At 40.3% G+C, this 23,557-nt stretch overlaps 1 protein-coding gene across 1 annotated transcript in view; it reads right to left on the reverse strand.

Annotated features, from left to right (window-relative positions):
• Positions 1-23,557, reverse strand: part of TBX5 (T-box transcription factor 5) — a 212,320-nt gene that overhangs the window by 53,872 nt on the left and 134,891 nt on the right. Inside the window, exon 8 of the mRNA XM_053702156.1 lies at positions 4,917-4,928. Within this exon, the coding sequence (XP_053558131.1) occupies positions 4,917-4,928 (12 nt within the window). The remainder of the gene's footprint in view (positions 1-4,916; positions 4,929-23,557) is intronic.

Raw genomic sequence — 23,557 nt, forward strand, 5'->3', positions numbered from 1 at the left:
TATAAGCTATAACACTAGCTGAATAGCCAGACCACACAACCTGTAATACGGGTGACTTGAAAATTCCATACTCAAAAGCCATATTTTGAGTGCGGAAGGGAGAGTTGTGTTATAGGCTTAAACGCTAGGGGTATAGCCATATCGCCGCAACTTGTAATAAGATGAGATGAATATTCCACTTGCAAAGGTCAGCGGTATAGCTGTACCGCAACACTTGTAATCTAGATCAGTATGAGTTATAATGGCACACAAGTTAAAATAGCTATGTAACTGCAACACCAAACCTGCTTGATATTTCTAAATGGCAACTATACTTGGTAAAATTTGACTACTTCATAAGCTTATTAATGCATCTTAAACAGACATAAAACACAAAAACTTTCTTTCATAATTCAGAGAGAGCATACAATTTTAAACAACTTTCCACTTAACATCTATTTTCAGGTTTGCTTCATTCTCTCAGTACCCCTTGTTGAAAAATGCACTACAAGGAACTATCTGAACATAATGACAAGAGGCGCATATGTGTGTAACCACCAGCTAGCTCCCAGTAGTGCATTGCTGCTACTGATCCTACCTAAATATGTGTTTCAACAAAGGATACAAGGAGCAAATTAGATAACAGAAGTAAATTGGAAAGTTATTTAAAAGTATATGCTCTTATCCAAATAAAAAAAATGGTGTTTATGCCACTTTAAGAAAACTATTTTCAAGTTTCAAGTTGAAACTGAAGGATTTCTACATACAGTATAAGCAAATGTTTGACATTAATTCTCCAACACACACACGACAGGTGTCTATAAGAATTAACTATGCACTTGCATAGTTTTTTTTTCTATCTTTATTTCTGTGAGCTAAATATATTTTAGTTGAAGTTGAAAAGCTTATCTAGTACTTTTTTATATGGGAATTTGTGTAGTTTATATATTTTATAAAATTTGGAAATGGCATATCATAAACATATATAACTATCAGTATAAATGTATCACCCTAATTCTATATTGTTTGTTAAAGGGACAGTCTACACCAGAATTTTTATTGTTTTAAAAGATAGATAATCCCTTTATTACCCATTTCCCAGTTTTGCATAACCAACACAGTTATAATAATATTCTTTTAACCTCTGTGATTATCTTGTATCTAAGCCTCTGCAAACTGCCCCTTTTTTCAGTTCTTTTGACAGACTTGCAGTCTAGCCAATCAGTGCCTGCTCCCAGATAACTTCTCGTGCACGAGCACAGTGTTATCTATATGAAATACGTGAACTAACACCCTATAGTGGTGAAAAACTGTTAAAATGAGGTGGGCTTCAAGGTCTAAGAAATTAGCATATGAACCTCCTAGGTTAAGCTTTCAACTAAGAATACCAAAAGAAAAAAGCAAAATTGAGATAAAAGTAAATTGGAAAATTGTTTAAAATTACATGCTCTATCTGAATCATGAAAGTTTATTTTGGCCTAGACTGTCCCTTTAATGACACAATTAGTTTAAGAAAACCAGTAGCTTTCTAAATATTACTTTCAGAAATCTGATTACATTTTTTTCTGCAGTATGTTTAACTTGGACTGTTCCTTTTGAAAAATATGTCTATATACTTTGTTCTGCAAAAAAAAAAAAAATCATTCAGTTGTCATCAATGGTTATGTATGAGTTTTTTTGTCAGTGTTATGTTATGCTGCCAATTTTAACTACTGTGTTAACAGGACATGGAACAAGGAATGATAAACGATAAATAAATTGGCCCTATGTCTGTCATAGTTGCATATCTAACCATGTATATAATTTACCCATTTTATTAGTGTAATGTATTCCTGATTCATTCTTATCCTTAAATCCATAGTAATTGTGGTGAAGGGAATGGAGTCTGACTTTCACTTGAAAATTAATGTTTAGTTTGTCGTAAAGATATTAGATAAATTATACTAAACAGTGTTTCACTACAATTTCATATTTGTTTGCATAGATACATTTGTAAATGTTTTTCCAGATGAAGAAATGTAGTGCAAGAGTTTAGAACTAGCAGCGACCCTGAGGAAGATAGTTCATTTTTTTCCTCTCTATATATTCCTAAAATCACAGAGACAACAAGAGGATTTAAATGCAGTTATATCAGTATACTATGTTTTGTATGGCAATTGTCAAGGCACCGGGCCAAGGTGGCTTTCCTATGGAGTGGTATAAACTGCTACAGAATCAAACAGCTAAAATACTTACTGAGCATTATTTATTTGGAAGTATCCCACCCTCACGGGCCATCTTGGCAGCATGTATTATTTTTCTTCTTCCAAAAGCTGGCAAAGACCCTGAAAATACTTCTTCTAATCTTGATCCACAAGGACCAAGCAGGCTTTGTCCCGGCAAGATCCTCAGTCAGAAATATTCGCAAAGTTTTGTATATTGTCAACTATTTTTGGACCCTAAGTTCAGCGGGAACGCATGGGAACGGAGTCCCTGCACTATTTTTGCAGGTGAAACTAAGTTCCCCTTGGGCAGAGAACAGAAACACTTCAGTAAACACTGCTTAGAGGGATAGTGAGATCCTCTAGTAATGGGTAGTAACACTTCCGACAAGACACTAAATGCAAGCCTGTCAGCTGTCTTGCTCTGTGATCACCCCACAATGTGTGGAACACATGGTGCTGACATTTCTGTGTGGCTTGCTCTAGGGTTATTTAGATATCCTAAGCAGAAATAGGACTATTTCACCTTAAGTGGGTGAGACTCTGCGACAGAGGAGTTGCTGTCAGACACAGAGGTCTCAGCCCACCCTGGATATGGAGGGGGGAGGATGGAGAGTGTGAGGTACTGAAGCTAAGTTGGCTATGCACCATGTGAGTTAAAAACAAAGTATGGACACCCTGGTTCTAGACATTAAACAACAGGCATTCATGTGTGTCTAGTTTAGTTATTTTAAAGTTGTTTCAAAAAAAGTTCAGTGTTTTACCAAAGACAAAATGTGCTCATCAAGCAGGGAAGAGTCATGTCCTTCCAGCTTCCTGCTTTCTCACTGACTGGAATTCATTTTAGTGCTTCCAGAGATAGCTAGGATGAGGTTTGCAAGGGAAATACATGTGTACACACAGAGGACAATAGTCTTTTCAACTAAAGGTGTTTGTGAAACATCTTGTAGTAGGATATGCTTAATTATTTATTTATGGTCAGCAGGCCAGATTCTCTGCAGAATGCTAATCTGTGCAAGATAATGTATTTGCTGCAGATTCAACCTTACCAGTTTCATCCCAAATTGCAAGGTGACCTGTTTTGCTTTCAATGTTACTGTGCCCTCATGGCTCTTGCTTCCTTTGCCAGTGTTACTCGCTTCACATTTACTCGGCATACATTTTAATGGTAAAAGAAAATGACACTCAGATGCCTTGTGACCATAACTTTACTATAAATCACATAATTGTTTCTCACTGCAGATAGAGTGTTCACACATTACAGAGCCTTACACATTATTGGAGTCAGGAAGTAACATCTACAATTGTACTAAGGCTCTTAGCTTTTTGGATTATTCAACATCATCTATATACAGATGCCCTTCATGTTTTCTAAAAAGTGTGTGTCTGGCTTCTAAGTGTTCAGTATCAGTTGAATAATAAATTACAAATAAAAATTTCACCCCTGACATGTAAAAATGTAACCATGGGTGTCCATCCTCAGGCTTAAAGGCAACAATTAATCATTGGTTTTAATTTGCTTTCATTAACTAGAGTGTATAGCTCATATACATATAAATAGTGTGTGTATAAAACAATATTAATTGTAAGTGGGGGTGGAAGTCTTGTTAAGTTCCCACACTTTTTTTTTTGAAGGACGTCACCCCTGATGCTTAGGCAAATACAGTATTCAAGGTCCTTTCCTTAATGTTATAGGAAATATTTGCTATAGCCCATCTGTTTTTTTGTCAATCAATGGGTTGGAAACTTCTTGGTTCAGTATGGAAAGGGGTACGAGACAGCGTTGTCCCCTGTCACCCCTTTTATTAAATCTGGCTCTGGAACCTCTTGCCGTCAAGAGCTACTATATATTTTCTGGCATTAGTTTGAAAGCTGCCAATTACCAACTTTCTCTTTATGCAGATGATATGCTGCTGTTTATTCAGGATCCAGAAATACATCTGATTAATATTATGGATACGATTAGAGATTTTGGCACATTGTCCGGATAAAAAGTTTTTGAACAACAAATTTTTAAGTCTATAGAACAAGATTTCAAACGCTGGGGAAATCTTCCTATCTCTTTGATAGGTAAAGCCAATTTCATCAAAATGATGATTCTTCCTAAACTGCTTTACCCCTTGAATATGTTACCTATTTTGATTCCTAAAAAAACATATTAATAAATTAAACAAATTGTTTCTTTTTTTTTTCTTTGGGGTGGAAAAAAACAAAATACGTATAATTATAAAAAAGCTTTGACAGCGCTTTGAGAAAGGAGGCTTGGGTATTCCAGACATCTACTATTATAATCTTGCCTCTCTGGCCAAAGCATCTATTGATTGGATCTTAGATTCAGAACACTTTTTTAAGCGCTCAATGGACAGTTTGATAATGGGTGATTTATCAAAGTCATTTTTACTTCACTTACAGTGGAAGGATATTCCACCTCTAATCAGTAAAAGCATGATGTATTAAGGAATCCTGAAAGCGTGGAGCAGGATACATACATTTTTGGATGTTTCCCATCAATGCTCAAATGAATTGCCTATTACAGAAAACCCCTTAGTTCCCTCCAGAATTATTCTCCCAATCGTTTAAATACCGGGAAAAGGTTAATTTAATTAAAATAGGGAATTTGATAGACCACATGAATAGATCATAAATCCGAGCTACCAGATTCACACTACTATTCTTATTTACAGGTAGCACGCTATATAAAGGGTATTTTGAAAATGTGTCCCTCTATTTGAGAACCACATTGCCTCTCTATATCTTTTGAGCTTTTTATAAGAGGGAAATATACTTTCTCTGCAATTTACAAACCTCTGTTGAAGATAGTAGAGGGCTGGCAGAATGAAGCTAACCTGATATTAAGAGAAGTTTAAAACTTGTACACTTGATTCATATTGTAGAGAATCCCCGGCCAAACTGTTGCATAGGTTCTGTATTACCCCAAGGATAGCTACTAAATGGTATAATTGTGAAAACAAATGCATTAAATATAAGTTGATAAATCCTTCTTTAAAGCATTACCTATGGGATTGTCCCACAATTAATCAACTTTTATTTCAAAGACGTATCATAAAAGTTCCATGACGTTTCGTTGCCTGACTGGCACCTTTATCAAATGTGTCAGATTCGTATCTGTCTGTAGAATGTCCCATCTATCACAAACAGCTTCATGTATACGTTTGTGAATTGGCGTGTAGGTTGTGACAAAGTTCAGGTTGGGAGTGCTGATAGTTTGCTGTGTCTTATTCCTTGCCTAAAGGGTCTCTTGGGTCTGGTCATTCAATTTTTCTCCACATCAGCTGTCGAGTATCCTATAGCATATAGCTTGTCACACATCATATCCAACTGTTGTTGGAGGATTTTGGGTTCCGAGTTATTACGTATCACCCTGGTAACCTGAACTTTGTCACAACCTACACGCCAATTCACAAACGTATACATGAAGCTGTTTGTGATAGATGGGACATTCTACAGACAGATAAGAATCTGACACATTGGAAGAAGAGACCACCACGCATGGTGTACCGAAGAGCCAGAAATATCCGAGATATCCTGGTTAAAATGGATCCTACGGAATCATACCAGAAGGAATCTTGGCTAAAGTCTATGCGACTGGGATGTTTTAAATGCGGTGATTGCATCACGTGCAATGGGATGTTAACAGGGACTACATTCCAACATCACCATACCAAGAGAAGGTTTAAAATCCGACAGACTGTCGTGCAGTAGCACCTTCGTGGTGTACATTCTCATCTGCCTATGCTCCCTGTTTTACATGGGTAAAACGATAACCACCTTCAGGGGGGAGAGAATGGCTAATCATCGACATGCCATCAGAGAGGCCATTAAGAACGGATCTTCTGACCAGCCGGTGGCCCGACACTTTGCCCATAATAAACACAGTGTCTCTAGTCTCAGAACCATGATCATTTATAATATCCCCCCTTTGACAAGATGGACTTTGGTGCATTTATTGGATAGTTCACACATTGAATTGATGCAGGCTTTACCAAGAGCGTTTCTACATCTTTGCATCGTGTTCTTAGCAACCTCTTTGTTGGGTAGTGTTTGCTAGTGTCCATTGTTATTTGCCATGACACTATAAAATAGAATTGGGACATTCATGGGCCTCCTAATATCCCTTTACACACATCCAAAGTCTTATAATACAGTGCCCATACATCTATACATTTGTTATACATTTCCCCACAATTGTTACCGTGTACAGTGCATGTGCATTTGTTCTTTAAATTCGATGCTGCAGCGATTACAAGTTGTCATTCCCTATCCACCGCAATGCCATGTGCGTGCTCCCTACACCTGAGATGGGTGTTTTGGTTATGAGCGTGACGCAACCCAATAGGCATGGAGCGGGCGGAATGAAAGGGGCGTGGTTACACGGATACGCGCGCCTGGAGCCGAAAACAGCGTCTTTCACTGTCGAATCTGGTGACAAATCAGGTATATAAGGCTGCTGCATCTCTTTCTTTTTAACTAACCTCCCGGATGCCAGGACACACCATCTGCCTACATGCTGGGTGAATCCCTTTGATAAAGGTGCCAATCCGGCACCAAAACTTCATGGGACTTATATGATACGTCTTTGAAATAAAAGTTATATTTTACAAAATCCAGTGAGTGCTGTCGTCATAGCTGGACTGTTTGTTTCATTTGATACAGCACACTGGTATTTACCTACCCTTAATTTGAGGATTAGAGTGCAGGCCCCTACTTTGAACTCTCTCTCTCTCTCTTTATATATATATATATATATATACACACTCACAGACCACTTTATTAGGTACACCTTGCTAGTACCGGGTTGGACCCCCTTTTGCCTTCAGAACTGCCTTAATTCTTCGTGGCATAGATTCAACAAGGTGTTGGAAACATTCCTCAGACATTTTGGTCCATATTGACATGATACCATCACGCAGTTGCTGCAGATTTGTCGGCTGCACATCCATGATGTGAAGCTCCCGTTCCACCACATGCCAAAGGTGCTCTATTTGATTGATATCTGGTGACTGTGGAGGCCATTGGAGTACAGTAAACTCATTGTCATGTTCAAGAAACCAGTTTGAGATGATTTGAGCTTTGTGACATGGTACATTATCCTGCTGGAAATAGCCGTCAGAAGATGGGTACACTGTAGTCATAAAGGGATGGACATGGTCAGCAACAATACTCAGGTAGGCAGTTTCATTTAAACAATGCTCAATTGGTACAAAGGGGCCCAAAGTGTGCCAAGAAAATATCCCCCACACCATTAAACCACCACCACCAGCCTGAACCATTGATACAAGGCAGGATGGATCCATGCTTTCATGTTGTTACGCCACATTCTGACGCTATCATCTGAATGTCGTAGCTGAAATTGAGACTCATCAGACCAGGCAACATTTTTCCAATCTTATATTGTACAATATTGTCCTGTTCTTAGCTGACAGCAGTGGTACCCGGTGTGGTTTTCCTCTGCGGTAGCTCATCTGCTTCAAGGTTTGACGCGTTGTGTGTTCAGAGATGATATTCTGCATACCTTGGTTGTAACAAGTGGTTATTTGAGTTACTGTTGCCTTTCTACCATCTTGAACTAGTCTGCCCATTCTCCTCTGACCTCTAACATCAAGAAGGCATTTTTGTCCACACAACTGCCGCTAGCTGGATATTTTCTCTTTTTCAGACCATTCTCTGTAAACCCTTGCGACCAGCCCGTCTGGCATCAACAACCATGCCATGTTCAAAGTCAATTAAATCCTGTTTCTTCCCCATTCTGATGCTCGGTTTGAACTTCAGCAAGTCCACTTCACCATGTCTAGATGCCTAAATGCATTGAGTTGCTGCCATGTGATTGGCTGATTAGCAACTTGTGTTACTAAGCAATTGAACAGGTGTACCTAATAAAGTGGCCAGTGAGTGTGTATATATATATATAGAGAGAGAGAGTTTTTAAATATTGTATATTTAGATGTTATGCAAACAGATAAAGAGAATACGTTATTCTTGGTAATGGCAATATTAATCTCAAGGAGAGCTATTTTGAGAGAATTGTCTGTTGGGCCCTAATAGATCAAGCAACTATTGAGGTTTTTGATGTTTTGTTTGAAAGAAAGATAAGAGGCTTTAAAGACCTCTATTCAAAAACAAATTCTCTTGCCTATAGTATGTGTCCCTTCAGCACATATAAACTTGGGTCAGGAGATAGATTTTTGATCAATTCTTCTGAGGCTTGTTAATAAAAATGTTACATGCTAATCTGTTGATTATGATCTCTTTACTAAGGTTTTAAATGTGAAATTATTTTGTCTTCTATTTTTTGTATACGAAATTTGTACTGATTTAAAAAACAAATTATAATAAATTTATATATATATATATATATATATATATATATATATATATATATATATATATATATATATATATATACCCGGTCCTGTCTAGGAGTGCAGTCCCCTTCCGTGTTTTGTATATTACTGGGGTGATTACATAATCCTGTGCACCCTTCCCTTGTTCCCAGTTTGTTTGGATTTCAGAGCTTGCATTGTGTGGCTGTTTTAGGGTCCCAGGTTTTGGAAAGGACCTTGACGTGGTACCTGGGCTTGTCCCATTTGGCCAGATGCGGTAACTATCCTTTCCATTTTTGCTTTTAAATCTTAGCTGTGAGCTTGCTAGCGAGTGCAGGGTTTTCTCTGTGTGTTGTATTAATTTGTTTTGTAATTTCACCTATGGTTATTGCAGCCAGACCTGTCTGGGGTTAACTGCCTGTGACTCTGGTGACAGCACAGCTTCTTGTGAGTGCCACTGAGCACCCAGGGCTGAGCATGTTGCAGGGTCATGGGATGTGTACCCGGTCCGGTCTAGGAGTGCAGTCCCCTTCCGTGTTTTTTATATTACTGGGGTGATTACATAAGCCTGTGCACCCTTCCCTTGTTCCCAGTTTGTTTGGATTTGAGAGCTCGCATTGTGTGGCTGTTTTAGGGTCCCAGGTTTTGAAAAGGACCTTGACGTGGTACCTGGGCTTGTCCCATTTGGCCAGATGCGGTAACTAACCTTTACATTTTTGCTTTTAAATCTTAGCTGTGAGCTTGCTAGCGAGTGCAGGGTTTTCTCTGTGTGTTGTATTAATTTGTTTTGTAATTTCCCCTATGGTTCTTGCAGGCAGACCTGTCTGGGGTTAACTGCCTGTGACTCTGGTGACAGCACAGCTTCTTGTGAGTGCCACTGAGCACCCAGGGCTGAGCGTGTTGCAGGGTCATGGGATGTGTACCCGATCCGGTCTAGGAGTGCAGTCCCCTTCCATGTTCTGTATATTACTGGGGTGATTACATAAGCCTGTGCACCCTTCCCTTGTTCCCAGTTTGTTTGGATTTGAGAGCTTGCATTGTGTGGCTGTTTTAGGGTCCCAGGTTTTGGAAAGGACCTTGACGTGGTACCTGGGCTTGTCCCATTTGTCTAGATGCGGTAACTAACCTTTCCATTTTTGCTTTTAAATCTTAGCTGTGAGCTTGCTAGCGAGTGCAGGGTTTTCTCTGTGTTATATATATATATATATATATATATATATATATTATTATTATTATCAGGTATTTGTAGAGCGCCAACAGGTTCTGCAGCGCTATGAATATAGGTGGTATATAAAAACGATTACAGGGATCAAATGGGGAGAGAGGGTCCTGCCGAGAGTTGCACTGTTGTACTTGGCTCTTATGAAGGTGAACTACAAACAGCTGGGCTCATAGGCTTACATGCTATGGGATTTTAGGGGATAGCAGTGGAGATAGGAAGGTTAGTGCAGGTTGTAAGCATCCCTGAATAGTAGAGTCTTCAGGGAGCACTTGAAGCTTTTAAAACTAGGGGAGATTCTTGTGGAGCGAGGCAGAGAGTTCCATAAAATGGGAGCCAATCTGGAGAAATCTTGAAGACGGGAATGTGAGGAGGTAACAAGAGAGGAGGAGAGTAGGAGATCATGAGCGGAGCGAAGGGGACGAGAGGGAGAGTATCTGGAGACAAGGTCTGAGATGTAGGGGGGAGCAGTGCAATTTGTTTGTTGGCTTTGTGTGTCAGAGTGATAATTTTGTGTTTAATCCTGGAGGCAAGAGGAAGCCAGTGAAGGAATTGGCAGAGAGGTGCGGCAGATGAAGAGCGACGTGCAAGGAAGATGAGCCTGGCAGAGGCATTCATTATGGATTGTAAAGGAGCTAGGTGGCAGCTAGGGAGACCAGAGAGGATAGAGTTGCAGTAGTCTAGGCGGGAAAGGATGAGACAGTGGATTAAAATCTTTGTTGTGTCTTGTGTAAGGAAATGTCTAATTTTAGCAATGTTTTTAAGGTGGAAGAGGCAGGCTTTAGCCAAGAACTGAATGTGAGGAGTAAAAGAAAGATCTGAGTCCAGTGTGACCCCAAGACATCGGCATGTGAGGTTGGGGTAATGATGGAGTTATCATCCGTTATAGAGACATGGGGGGTGGAGATTTTGGAAGAAGGGGGGAATATAAGGAGCTCAGTTTTGGAGAAATTTAGCTTGCGGTAGTGAGAGGACATCCAAGATGAGATATGAGAGAGACAGTTAGTGACACGGGTTAGCAAGGAAGGAGGTAGTTCTGGTGCAGAGAGGTAGATTTGGGTATAGTTGGCATACAAATGATAGTGAAACCTGTGGGACTTTATTAAGGAACCTAGTGAGGACGTGTAGATTGAGAAGAGAAGGGGACCGAGGACAGAGCCTTGCAATGTTTCCGTGCAATAATAATTTGAGGATAGGTGTGACTAATGCATGTTTAAGAGATGTGGGAACTATACCAGTGCTGAGGGAGAGGTTGAAGATGTGTGTGAATATAGGGGTAAGGGTAGAAGAGAGGGAGGGGAGTAGTTGTGAGAGGATGGGGTTGAGGGGACAGGTAGTGAGGTGAGAGGATAGTATAAGGGCAGAAACTTCATCCTCTGTAACAGGGGCAAAAGAGCTAAATTTATGGCTATGTGGGTTTTTGATGATTTGGAGCTTTTGAGGGGGAGGGAGACCGGTAGTATGTTGAGAGCTGATTTCATTTCTGATGGAGTTGATTTTGTTGTTGAAGTAGCTGGCAAAATCTTGGGCTGAGAGAAAAGTTGTGGTGGGAGGTGGGGGTGGGCGGAGAAGAGTATTGAATGTGGAGAACAGATGTTTTGGGTTTGAAGAAAGAGTAGAGATAAGAGTGGAGAAGTAATGTTGCTTATATAGATTAAGGGCAGAATAGTAAGAGTTCAAGATGAACTTATAGTGAAGAAAGTCAGCAGAACTCTGAGATTTCCTCCAGTGTCGCTCAGTAGTACGGGAACATCTGCGTAGGTACCGTGTCAGAGGAGTATGCCAGGGCTGGGGATGAGTGTATGTTTTCCGAGTTATGGTAGGTGGGGCCAGGTTATCAAGGACCGATGTAAGGGTGGAGTTATAGTGGCAGATGGATTTATCAGGACAGGAAAAGGAGGGGATGGAAGAGAGAAGAGGTTCGAGGGAGCTAGCGAGCTGTTGCTGATCTAATGACTTGATTCTTCTGTGAAGTTTAGTGTGAGGGGTAGAAGGTGGGATTATCAACAGGGAGGTTGAAGTCACCGAGAATGAAGGCAGCGGTATCCGAGGAAAGGAAGTAAGGTAGTCAGGCGGCAAAGTGATCTAGAAATAGAGTTGCTGAGCCAGGGGGGCGGTATATGACTGCAACGCGTATAGAGAGGGGAGAGAATAAGTGAATCATGTGTGTTTCAAATGAAGAAAATGTGAGGGAAGAGAAGGGCTGTATTTGTTGAAAGGTGCAACAAGAGGAAAGTAAAATACCAACACCACCTCCTTGTCTATTGTCAGACCTAGGAGTGTGGCTGAAGTGGAGACCCCCCATGTGACAGTGCAGCAGAGGAAGCAGTGTCTGAAGGAGAGAGCCAGGTTTCTGTGAGAGCCAGAAGATTTAGTGAGTGGGAGATAAAGAGGTCATGGATAGAAGTGAGTTTGTTGCAAACAGAGTGAGAGTTCCATAGTGCACAAGTGAAGGGGGTGGTGGCTCTAGATGCAAGAGTAATACGATTAAGGTTACCAGAGTTTTGTTTTTGAAGTCTGATGAAATGCACACATGGGTGTGCAGGGCAAGGAAGTTGTGGGTTGCCAGGATTGGGGGAGATGTCACCAGCAGCTAGTATGAGCAAGAGGGAGAGTGACATGAGATGAGATGCGGATTTGCAGTAGTGAGACTGTTTTTGTGATAAGTTGCAAGGGGGAGAGAGAATCTGAAGTTCATGAATACAGAAGTAAGGTGAGGTTAAGAGAGATGGTCTAATGAGCAGTGCAGGTGGTGAGGGGTAAGGAGTAATTGAGTAAAGTAGTTTGTTAAACAGACAAAGATATTTAAGGGATATTAAGATATTTAGCATTTTTACAAAATAGTCAAACAGTGTATAAAACTCAGTATTAAAACAGAACTTGCCTTATCCCTTGTCCAATCCTTGTTCAATCCTTGTATAATTATTTGTGTCTCACTTATAAATGTTCACTGAAGAGATGTGAACAGATGATCTTACAATACTGCTATCTAAGCTTGCATTGCTTCCCCTTAGCAGTGTTAAATGTATAGGCCACAACATTCAGCTGAATACAAGAAATTAGGTAATGACCTGATTAAAGACAGTCAAAGGTCAATTGGGAAAATTTGATTCAGGGTGAGATAAGTTAAAAATAACAAACAATAGAATTTGGGGGAGGCTGTGGTTAAACCATTAGTGAAATTATAAATTTAGGAATTAAAACAAGTATTTGCAAGGTTTGAGCATCACATAGATAAAGGCAAGATATCAGCAGGGTAAATACATAATTAATTATACAGACAAATGCAAAAAGAGAGGCTTGAAATACAGATGACAAAAACAGGGAAAAAGGCAGGATTTGAATGCAGGGACCCAATTCACATACCAAAAGAGAGGCTTATATATGAATGTACAGCATACCTGGGTAGGCTCAGGTTCAACAATGCACTACACTACTGGGAGCTAGCTGCTGATCGGTGGCTGCATATATATGCTTCTTGTCAATGGCTTACGTAATGTGTTCAGCTGGCTCCCAGTAGTGCATTACTGCTCCTTCAACAAAGCATACTAAGAAAATCAACATATTTTCTGATAGAACTAAACTGGAAAGTTCTATGCTCTTTTTGCTGTGAGGAAGAAGTATGTTATTTCTGCAGACACAAATTCAGAATTGTGAGAACTACAAAACCAAGAATATGTGATCATATTTTCTAGATAGAAAAAATGTCCAAAATAATCTTACAGAAACTTTTTGTTTACCAAAAAATAAACATTACAGTCATGAATATACAGTCTCATGCAGTGACGTGCAGTGAGGTCAGAGGTTGGTGAGGCACTAGATATGATATGCCGGAGAAACACATGTACAGAGGGCCGCAAGTACCCCCAAAAGGGCAGGTTTAAATGATAGCTGAACCAGTGCACAGGTGACATAATCAGGTGATGGGTGAGAGCAAGTTAGTAACCACTGAATTACTGATTAGCTGATTACTTCACCTGTGCACTGATTCAGCTATAATCAAAACCTGGCCTGTTGGGGTACTTGAGGACCATTGTTGAGAAACACTGCACTAAAGCACCAGCTCATTGGAAATGTATTGATTACCTGGAGAATAAAGCACACATACTCTGCTCACTGACACCCACACACACTCTGCTTACACAAATCTGTGGCTCAGTGCCAGTTACTAAGCAATTAGTAAGCAATACAGTTACTTGCCTGAGGAAACAGAGTGGTTAACTCTGAGAAACTCGTAGCGTGTTTTACTGACTGATTTTATATATGATTCATTGATTTTTATAAAGTTATTTTTATCCACTGAAGTCTCCTATTGTTTTATTGGAACATCCCGCAAAAAACCTTGGAACTGTTCATTGCCAGAGTGTATATGTGCGCTGGGCCACTGTAATATACCCAGCAGGCCGCATTAGCACTATAGTGTGCTTCCCACTGTGTGAGTATTCTTCTAAGGGGAGTTGTTAGTGGGAGAATTCTATGCTTACTGATCTGCACTAGGAGTCGCCCTCTATATATCTTCCATTACTAAGCAATTAGAATGAGCCACAATCTCTTCTCTACTCACTACTGTATTGTAAAAATAGAAATAATTTACCATACAAGTTTTACACAAAGGACAAGTTATCAATACTACCAACACAGCTGCTGCAATATGGTGTTCAAGAAACGCATGTGCACATCCCACTTAGGTATGCTCTTCAACAAAGGACACCAAAAGATACCAAAAGAATGAAGTACATAATCATAAAAGTAAAATAGAAAGTTTATTTATTTTATTTTTTTGTGCAATTTCTATCTGAATGATGGAAATGTAATTATGACTTTCATGTTTCTTTCAAAAACTAATTTGATTTGCTGACATGGGGCCAGTAACAGTTGATGCTAATTCTCAAAATATAAATAACTAGAAAAGTCTATTAAAAACAGAATTTATGTTTACCTGATAAATTACTTTCTCCAACGGTGTGTCCGGTCCACGGCGTCATCCTTACTTGTGGGATATTCTCTTCCCCAACAGGAAATGGCAAAGAGCCCAGCAAAGCTGGTCACATGATCCCTCCTAGGCTCCGCCTTCCCCAGTCATTCGACCGACGTAAAGGAGGAATATTTGCATAGGAGAAATCATATGATACCGTGGTGACTGTAGTTAAAGAAAATAAATCATCAGACCTGATTAAAAAACCAGGGCGGGCCGTGGTCCGGACACACCGTTGGAGAAAGTAATTTATCAGGTAAACATAAATTCTGTTTTCTCCAACATAGGTGTGTCCGGTCCACGGCGTCATCCTTACTTGTTGGAACCAATACCAAAGCTTTAGGACACGGATGATGGGAGGGAGCAAATCAGGTCACCTAGATGGAAGGCACCACGGTTTGCAAAACCTTTCTCCCAAAAATAGCCTCAGAAGAAGCAAAAGTATCAAATTTGTAAAATTTGGTAAAAGTGTGCAGTGAAGACCAAGTCGCTGCCTTACATATCTGATCAACAGAAGCCTCGTTCTTAAAGGCCCATGTGGAAGCCACGGCCCTAGTGGAATGAGCTGTGATTCTTTCAGGAGGCTGCCGTCCGGCAGTCTCATAAGCCAATCTGATGATGCTTTTAAGCCAAAAAGATAGAGAGGTAGAAGTTGCTTTTTGACCTCTCCTTTTACCAGAATAAACAACAAACAAGGAAGATGTTTGTCTGAAATCCTTTGTAGCATCTAAATAGAATTTTAGAGCACGGACAACGTCCAAATTGTGTAACAAACGTTCCTTCTATGAAACTGGATTCGGACACAAAGAAGGTACAACTATCTCCTGGTTAATATTTTTGTTGGAAACAACCTTCGGAAGAAAACCAGGCTCAGTACGTAAAAACCACCTTATCTGCATGGACCAGATAGGGCGGAGAACACTGCAGAGCAGATAACTCAGAAACTCTTCTAGCAGAAGAAATTGCAACCTAAAACAAAACTTTCCAAGATAATAACTTAATATCTATGGAATGTAAGGGTTCAAACGGAACCCCTTGAAGAACTGAAAGAACTAGATTAAGACTCCAGGGAAGAGTCAAAGGTCTGTAAACAGGCTTGATTCTAACCAGAGCCTGAACAAACGCTTAAACGTCTGGCACAGCTGCCAGCCTTTTGTGAAGTAAAACAGATAAAGCAGAGATCTGTCCCTTCAGAGAACTCGCAGAAAATCCTTTCTCCAAACCTTCTTGTAGAAAGGAAAGAAACTTAGGAATTTTTATCTTGTTCCATGGGAATCCTTTAGATTCACACCAACAGATATATTTTTTCCATATATTATGGTAAATTTTTCTAGTTACAGGCTTTCTAGCCTGAATAAGAGTATCTACTACAGAATCTGAAAACCCACGCTTTGATAAAATCAAGCGTTCAAACTCCAAGCAGTCAGTTGGAGGAAAACCAGATTCGGATGTTCAAATGGACCCTGAATAAGAAGGTCCTGTCTCAAAGGTAGCTTCCATGGTGGAGCCGATGACACATTCACCAGGTCTGCATACCAAGTCCTGCGTGGCCACACAGGAACTATCAAGGTCACCGAAGCCCTCTCCAGATTGATCCTGGCTACCAGCCTGGGAATGAGAGGAAACGGTGGGAATACATAAGCTAGGTTGAAGATCCAAGGTGCTACTATTGTATCCAATAGAGTCGCCTTGGGATCCCTGGATTTGGACCCGTAACAAGGGACCATGAAGTTCTGACGAGAGGCCATCAGAACCAAGTCTGGAATGCCCCATAATTGAGTTATTTGGGCAAAGATTTCCAGATGGAGTTCCCACTCCCCCGGATGCTCCTCCATCGCCAGGGAACTCCTTGTTACCCCCTGATGGTTGATATATGTAACAGTCGTCATGATGACTGATTGAAACCTTATGAATTTGGCCTTTGCTAGTCTAGGCCAAGCCTTGAGAGCATTGAATATCGCTCTCAGTTCCATTATGTTTAACGGGAGAAGAGAGTCTTCCCGAAACCATAGACCCTGAGTTTTCAGGGGTTCCCAGACCGCGCCCCAGCCCACCAGACTGGCGTCGGTCGTGACAATGACCTATTCTGGTCTGCGGAAGCTCATTCCCTGTGACAGGTTGTCCAGGGTCAGCCACCAACGGAGTGAATCTCTGGTTATTTGATCTACTTGTATCGTCGGAGACAAGACTGTATAATCCCCATTCCACTGTCTGAGCATGCCCAGGTGCAATGGTCTTAGATGAATTCGTGCAAAAGGAACTATGTCCATTGCCGCAACCATCAACCCTATTACTTCCATGGACTGCGCTATGGAAGGAATAAGAACAGAATGAAGTACCTGACAAGAGCTTAGAAGTTTTGATTTTCTGGCCTCTGTCAGAAAAACCTTCATTTCTAAGGAAACTATTATTGTTCCCAAGAAGGGAACTCTTGTTGACGGGGACAGAGAACTTTTTTCTATGTTCACTTTCCACCTGTGAGATCTGAGAAAGGCTAGGACAATGTCCGTATGAGCCCTTGCTTTTGACAGAGACGACACCTGAATCAGGATGTCGTCCAAGTAAGGTACTACTGCAATGCCCCTTGGTCTTAGCACCGCTAGAAGGGACCCTAGTACCCTTGTGAAAATCCTTGGAGCAGTGGCTAATCCGAATGGAAGTGCCACAGGTAATGCTTGTCCAGAAAGGCGAACCTTAGGAACCGAAAATGTTCCTTGTGGATAGGAATACGTAGGTACGCATCCTTTAAGTCCACCGTGGTCATGAATTGACCTTCCTGGATGGTAGAAAGGATCGTTCGAATGGTTTCCATTTTGAATGATGAAACCCTTAGAAACTTGTTTAGAATCTTGAGATCTAAAATAGGTCTGAATGTTCCCTCTTATTTGGGAATTATGAACAGGTTGGAGTAAAAACCCATCCCTTGTTCTCCTAATGGAACAGGATGAATCACTCCCATGCTTAACAGGTCTTCTACACAGTGTAAGAATGCCTGTTCGAAGATAATTGAGACCCGTGGAACCTTCCCCTTGGGAGTAGTTCCCTGAATTCCAGGAGATAACCTTGAGAAACTATTTCTAGCGCCCAAGGATCCTGAACATCTCTTGCCCCAACCTGAGCAAAGAGAGAAAGTCTGCCCCCCACCAGATCCTTCCCAGATCGGGGGTCAACCCTTCATGCTGTTTTGGTAACAGTGGCAGGTGACTTGGCCTGCTTACCCTTTTTCCAGCCTTGCATCGGCCTCCAGGCTGGCTTGGTTTGAGAAGTATTACCCTCTTGCTTAGAGGGTGTAGAATTTGAGGCTGGTCCGTTTCTGCGAAAGGGACGAAAATTTGGCTTATTTTTAGCCTTAAAAGACCTATCCTGTGGGAGGGCGTGGCCCTTTCCCCCAGTGATGTCTGAAATAATCTCTTTCAAGTCAGGGCCAAACAGTGTTTTACCCTTGAAAGGGATGTTAAGCAAAAGCGCTCTGCGCGCCACGATAGCAAACCCTGAATTATTCGCCGCTAATCTAGCTAATTTCAAAGCGGCATCTAAAATAAAAAAGAGTTAGCCAATTTAAGAGCTTGAACTCTGTCCAAAACCTCCTCGTACGAAGATTCTTTATTAAGCGACTTTTCTAGTTCTTCGAACCAGAAACACGCAGCTGTAGTGACAGGAACAATGCATGAAATTGGTTGTAGAAGGTAACCTTGCTGAACAAACATCTTTTTAAGCAAACCCTCTAACCTTTAATCCATAGGATCTTGAAAGCACAACTATCTTCTATAGGAATAGAAGTGCGTTTGTTTAGAGTAGAAACCGCCCCCTCGACCTTGGGGACTGTATGCTATAAGTCCTTTCTGGGGTCGACTATAGGAAACTAATTTCTTAAATATAGGGGGAGGACAAAGGGTATGCCGGGCCTTTCCCACTCCTTATTTACTATGTCCGCCACCCGCTTGGGTATAGGAAAAACATCGGGGGGCACCGGAACCTCTAGGAACTTGTCCATCTTACCTAATTTCTCTGGAATGACCAAATTGTCACAATCATCCAGAGTAGATAATACCTCCTTAAGTAGTGCGTGGAGATGTTGAAATTTAAATTTAAAAGTTACAATATCAGGTTCTGCTTGTTGAGAAATTTTCCCTGAATCTGAAATTTCTCCCTCAGACAAAACCTCCCTCCTGGCCCCTTCAGATAGGTGTGAGGGTATGTCAGAAAAGATATCATCAGCGTCCTCTTGCTCCTCAGTGTTTAAAACAGAGCAATCACGCTTTCTCTGATAAGTAGGCATTTTGGAAAAAAATGCATGCAATAGAATTATCCATTATAGCCATTAATTGTTGTATGGTAATAAGTATTGGCGCACTAGATGTACTAGGGGCCTCTTGTGTGGGCAAAACTGGTGTAGACACAGAAGGGGATGATGCAGTACCATGCTTACTCCCCTCATTAGAGGAATCATCTTGGGCAATATCATATCTATGGCATTATTATCCCTACTTTGTTTGGACATTATGACACAAATATATCACATATATTTAAATGGGGAGACACATTGGCTTTCATACATATAGAACATCGTTATCTGATGGTTCAGACATGTTAAACAGGCTTAAACTTGTTAACAAAGCACAAAAAACGTTTTACAATAAAACCGTTACTGTCCCTTTAAATTTTAAACTGAACACACTTTATTACTGAATATGTGAAAAAGTATGAAGGAATTGTTCAAATTTCACCAAAATTTCACCACAGTAACTTAAAGCCTTAAAAGTATTGCACACCAAATTTGAAAGCTTTAACCCTTAAAATAACGGAACCGGAGCCGTTTTTACATTTAACCCCTATACAGTCCCAGGTATCTGCTTTGCTGAGACCCAACCAAGCCCAGAGGGGAATACGATACCAAATGATGCCTTCTATAAGCTTTTTCAGTGGTTCTTAGCTCCTCACACATGCATCTGCATGCCATGCTTTCCAAAAACAACTGCGCATTAGAGGCGCGAAAATGAGGCTCTGTCTATGACTAGAAAAGGCCCCCAGTGAAAAAGGTGTCCAATACAGTGCCTGCCGTTTTTATTAAAACAATCCCCAAGATTTAACAACTATTAAAAGTAATAATCTGCCAAATATACTTAGTAAAGTAATCGTTTTAGCCCAGAAAAATGTCTACCAGTTTTTTAAGCCCTAATGAAGCCCTTTATTCTTTTACTTAAACAAAGAAAATGGCTTACCGGTTCCCATAGGGAAAATGACAGCTTCCAGCATTACCGAGTCTTGTTAGAAATGTGTCATACCTCAAGCAGCAAAAGTCTGCTCACTGTTTCCCCCAACTGAAGTTAATTCCTCTCAACAGTCCTGTGTGGAAACAGCCATCGATTTTAGTAACGGTTGCTAAAATCATTTTCCTCTTACAAACAGAAATCTTCATCTCTTTTCTGTTTCAGAGTAAATAGTACATACCAGCACTATTTTAAAATAACAAACTCTTGATTGAAGAATAAAAACTACATTTAAACACCAAAAAACTCTAAGCCATCTCCGTGGAGATGTTGCCTGTACAACGGCAAAGAGAATGACTGGGGAAGGCGGAGCCTAGGAGGGATCATGTGACCAGCTTTGCTGGGCTCTTTGCCATTTCCTGTTGGGGAAGAGAATATCCCACAAGTAAGGATGACGCCGTGGACCGGACACACCTATGTTGGAGAAATAGCATGCTCTACCTCAATCATAAAAGTTTAATTTTAAATGTCTCCCTTTGACTATGTGTTTAACCAGTTACTTTACAGTGGCATTATTTCTAAAAACATTTAACTGCAATAATTACATATATTTGTTAAATGACTCATTATCTCCTTTTATTAATATAAACTTGTATAAAAGCAGCACATATTAAAAACACAATGCAACAGCATTCAATTGATTTGTGAATTACAAGTTAACAGCAGTCTTTAAATAAATGGAGACACAGAGAAAAATAAAAATAGATACTGCATCCTCTGACTGAACAGACATAACATATATGGAGTTTGTACCTAATTAAATCAAATAACCATGAAAAAGGGAGGCTTAGCAATATTCAATGTCAAAAACTTAAATTTAAATAATGTGGACACTGCACACTTAACTTCAAATTCTGGGTTTTAAATTATGGATTTAAATTTGAATTGACCCTTTGACTTCCTGTCAGTATTGGGTTATGCTCACTTACTGTCCCCCCTGTTAATGAGCTGTATCTGAACACAATTAGTGAATCACAAGAGATGTAGAAGACTACTTTACTCTTCTGCTTGGTGTCATCTGTTCTTAGGTTACCTCAGCTTCCAGTTGTGTCACATGACCCTGCTCACTACATCCTCCTTCTGATTAATTTATATATCCTTCAATTGCTAGGAGGCATCAAGAGGGGTGCCTCCTATTGGTCCCAATTTTTGCTGCTAATATATTGACAGAACACAGGTGGCGCTGCAGCACAGATTTTCCTTTGACCCATGTACTGCAATGGAGAGAAGCGTTCCTGTACCTGCCTCTCCATAGCATTACATGGGGGGGAAATATTTTTTTGGGGACTTTTTATTTTGCTTAAATTAAAATTTAATTAAGCTTTGGCCACATATGGCAGGGTAGGCACTGCCTCCCCTGCCTCCTATGAGTGCACGTCCCTGGTCTCATGCTACATAATTAAAAACAAATCCTTATTTCAGAATGAATAACTTTTGATTATGATGTATCTTAAATAGAAAGCTATCTTTAGATATATTTTTCCTCAAAAAGTATTTTATTTTACAAAATCCTATTTAAATAAAAAAAAAACTACATTTATTCTTACCTGATAAAATCATTACTTTCTTAGTATTGAGAGTCCACGAGACCTTTACTCCTGGGAATTACATCACCTGACCACCAGAATGAGGCAAAGACACCCTACACCAGAGTTTTAAAGAGACACTCAAGTCAAAATAAACTTTTATGATTCAGAGAAAGCATGCAGTTTTAAGATATTTTCCAATTTACTTCCATTATCAAATATTGCACAATATTTTTAAATTCACACTTTCTTGGGAACAAACTCCTACTGAGCATGTGCACATAGGGTATACATATACTAGTCTGTGATTGACTGATGTCTGTTACATGATACAGGGGGCCAGAAAATGGGAGAAAAATAAATTTGTCAGAAACAAAATCTACTGCTTAATTGAAATTTAGAGTAGTTGTAATTGCATCGTCTTTTTATTATGTACATGTTTATTATGCAATACTATTGTATTGAGTGGTCCTTTAAGTATCCCTCCTACTTCCCCTTCCCTCTCTGTAGTTCATATAGCCGAGGATAGGAAAAAAGGAAGAAAGATAGTAGCAAAAAAAGGTGCAAAAAGGGACTGCCACCACAAATCCTTAATTCAAAGGACTCTTACTACCAAGAAAGAAAGGAATTTATCAGGTAAGAATACATTTTTGGATGTATGTCCTGTGAACAGGGATAAGAAGGCGCCACATAGGGTGATATCGTCAGGTAAGAACAAACAGACAAATGGATGATAATACACTCACATACGATGCGGTACTTTGATGTGCCAGAACTCGCAAGCCGGGACCTCTTTGTCGCCCGACAGACACAAACAGCAATGACCATCGACCGGTCACGTGGATACGTTCAGCCAATCAGGAACAAGCGAACACCAACGCCTTCCTATGGAGGCTCCAATCACCACTGGCAGTGGAAGGGGTGTGTGGATATGGACGCCCTGTCGTCACCCAGGCTACTCGCTTCCTTCGGCAAATGTGAACATAGTTTCGGAAATAGGATAGAATCAAATCGATTCCAGCAAGGGATATAAAAATTTAAAACAAATTTATTAAAATTTATAAAACTCAGCAACGCGTTTCTCGGCTACGCAGAGCCGTTTCATCAGGCTTTATACTATCCTCCAAAGGAATGGTAGTCCGTTTAGCCAAAGTGGAGATAGCACTGTCCACCTTGGGAATAATACCCCATAACTCCAAATTAGACTCAGGTTTTTTTAAACACTATAGAAGGAGAGAATGGTGCACCCGGTTTATCTAATTCCTTTGAGATAATGTCCGTCACAAGGAAGGAACCGGAAAAACCTCTGGGCTTTATATTTGGGTCTAAAAATCATGTCCAACTTAGGAGTTGGTTTGTCTACAGTTGGATTCGAAAACTAAGAACTCCTAGATTTGTTAGAACTTCCTTAAGCAAGGAATGTAAATGATTCATCTTAAATTAAAAAGAAAAATCATCAGACTCTCAGAACCCACTGATGAATCCTCTGAAGCTAATTCACCTTCTGAATCCGAAGCAAAAATTGTCCCCATCCGGGTCCAGAGTATGCAGGAGTTCTGTCCCTAGTCGAAGAATCTGAAAAAACATAATTTATGCTTACCTGATAAATTTATTTCTCTTGTAGTGTATCCAGTCCACGGATCATCCATTACTTATGGAATATATTCTCCTTCCCAACAGGAAGTTGCAAGAGTCCACCCACAGCAAAGCTGCTATATAGCTCCTCCCCTAACTGCCATATTCAGTCATTCGACCGAAAACATGTAGAGAAAGGAAAAAACCATAGGGTGCAGTGGTGACTGTAGTTCAAATGAAAAAATTACCTGCCTTAAAGTGACAGGGCGGGCCGTGGACTGGATACACTACAAGAGAAATAAATTTATCAGGTAAGCATAAATTATGTTTTCTCTTGTTAAGTGTATCCAGTCCACGGATCATCCATTACTTATGGAATACCAATACCAAAGCTAAAGTGCACGGATGATGGGAGGGACAAGGCAGGTACTTAAACGGAAGTTACTACTGCCTGTAAGATACCCTTTCTCC

Source organism: Bombina bombina, chromosome 2 (assembly GCF_027579735.1).
Source record: "Bombina bombina isolate aBomBom1 chromosome 2, aBomBom1.pri, whole genome shotgun sequence".
Classification (NCBI taxonomy): domain Eukaryota; kingdom Metazoa; phylum Chordata; class Amphibia; order Anura; family Bombinatoridae; genus Bombina; species Bombina bombina.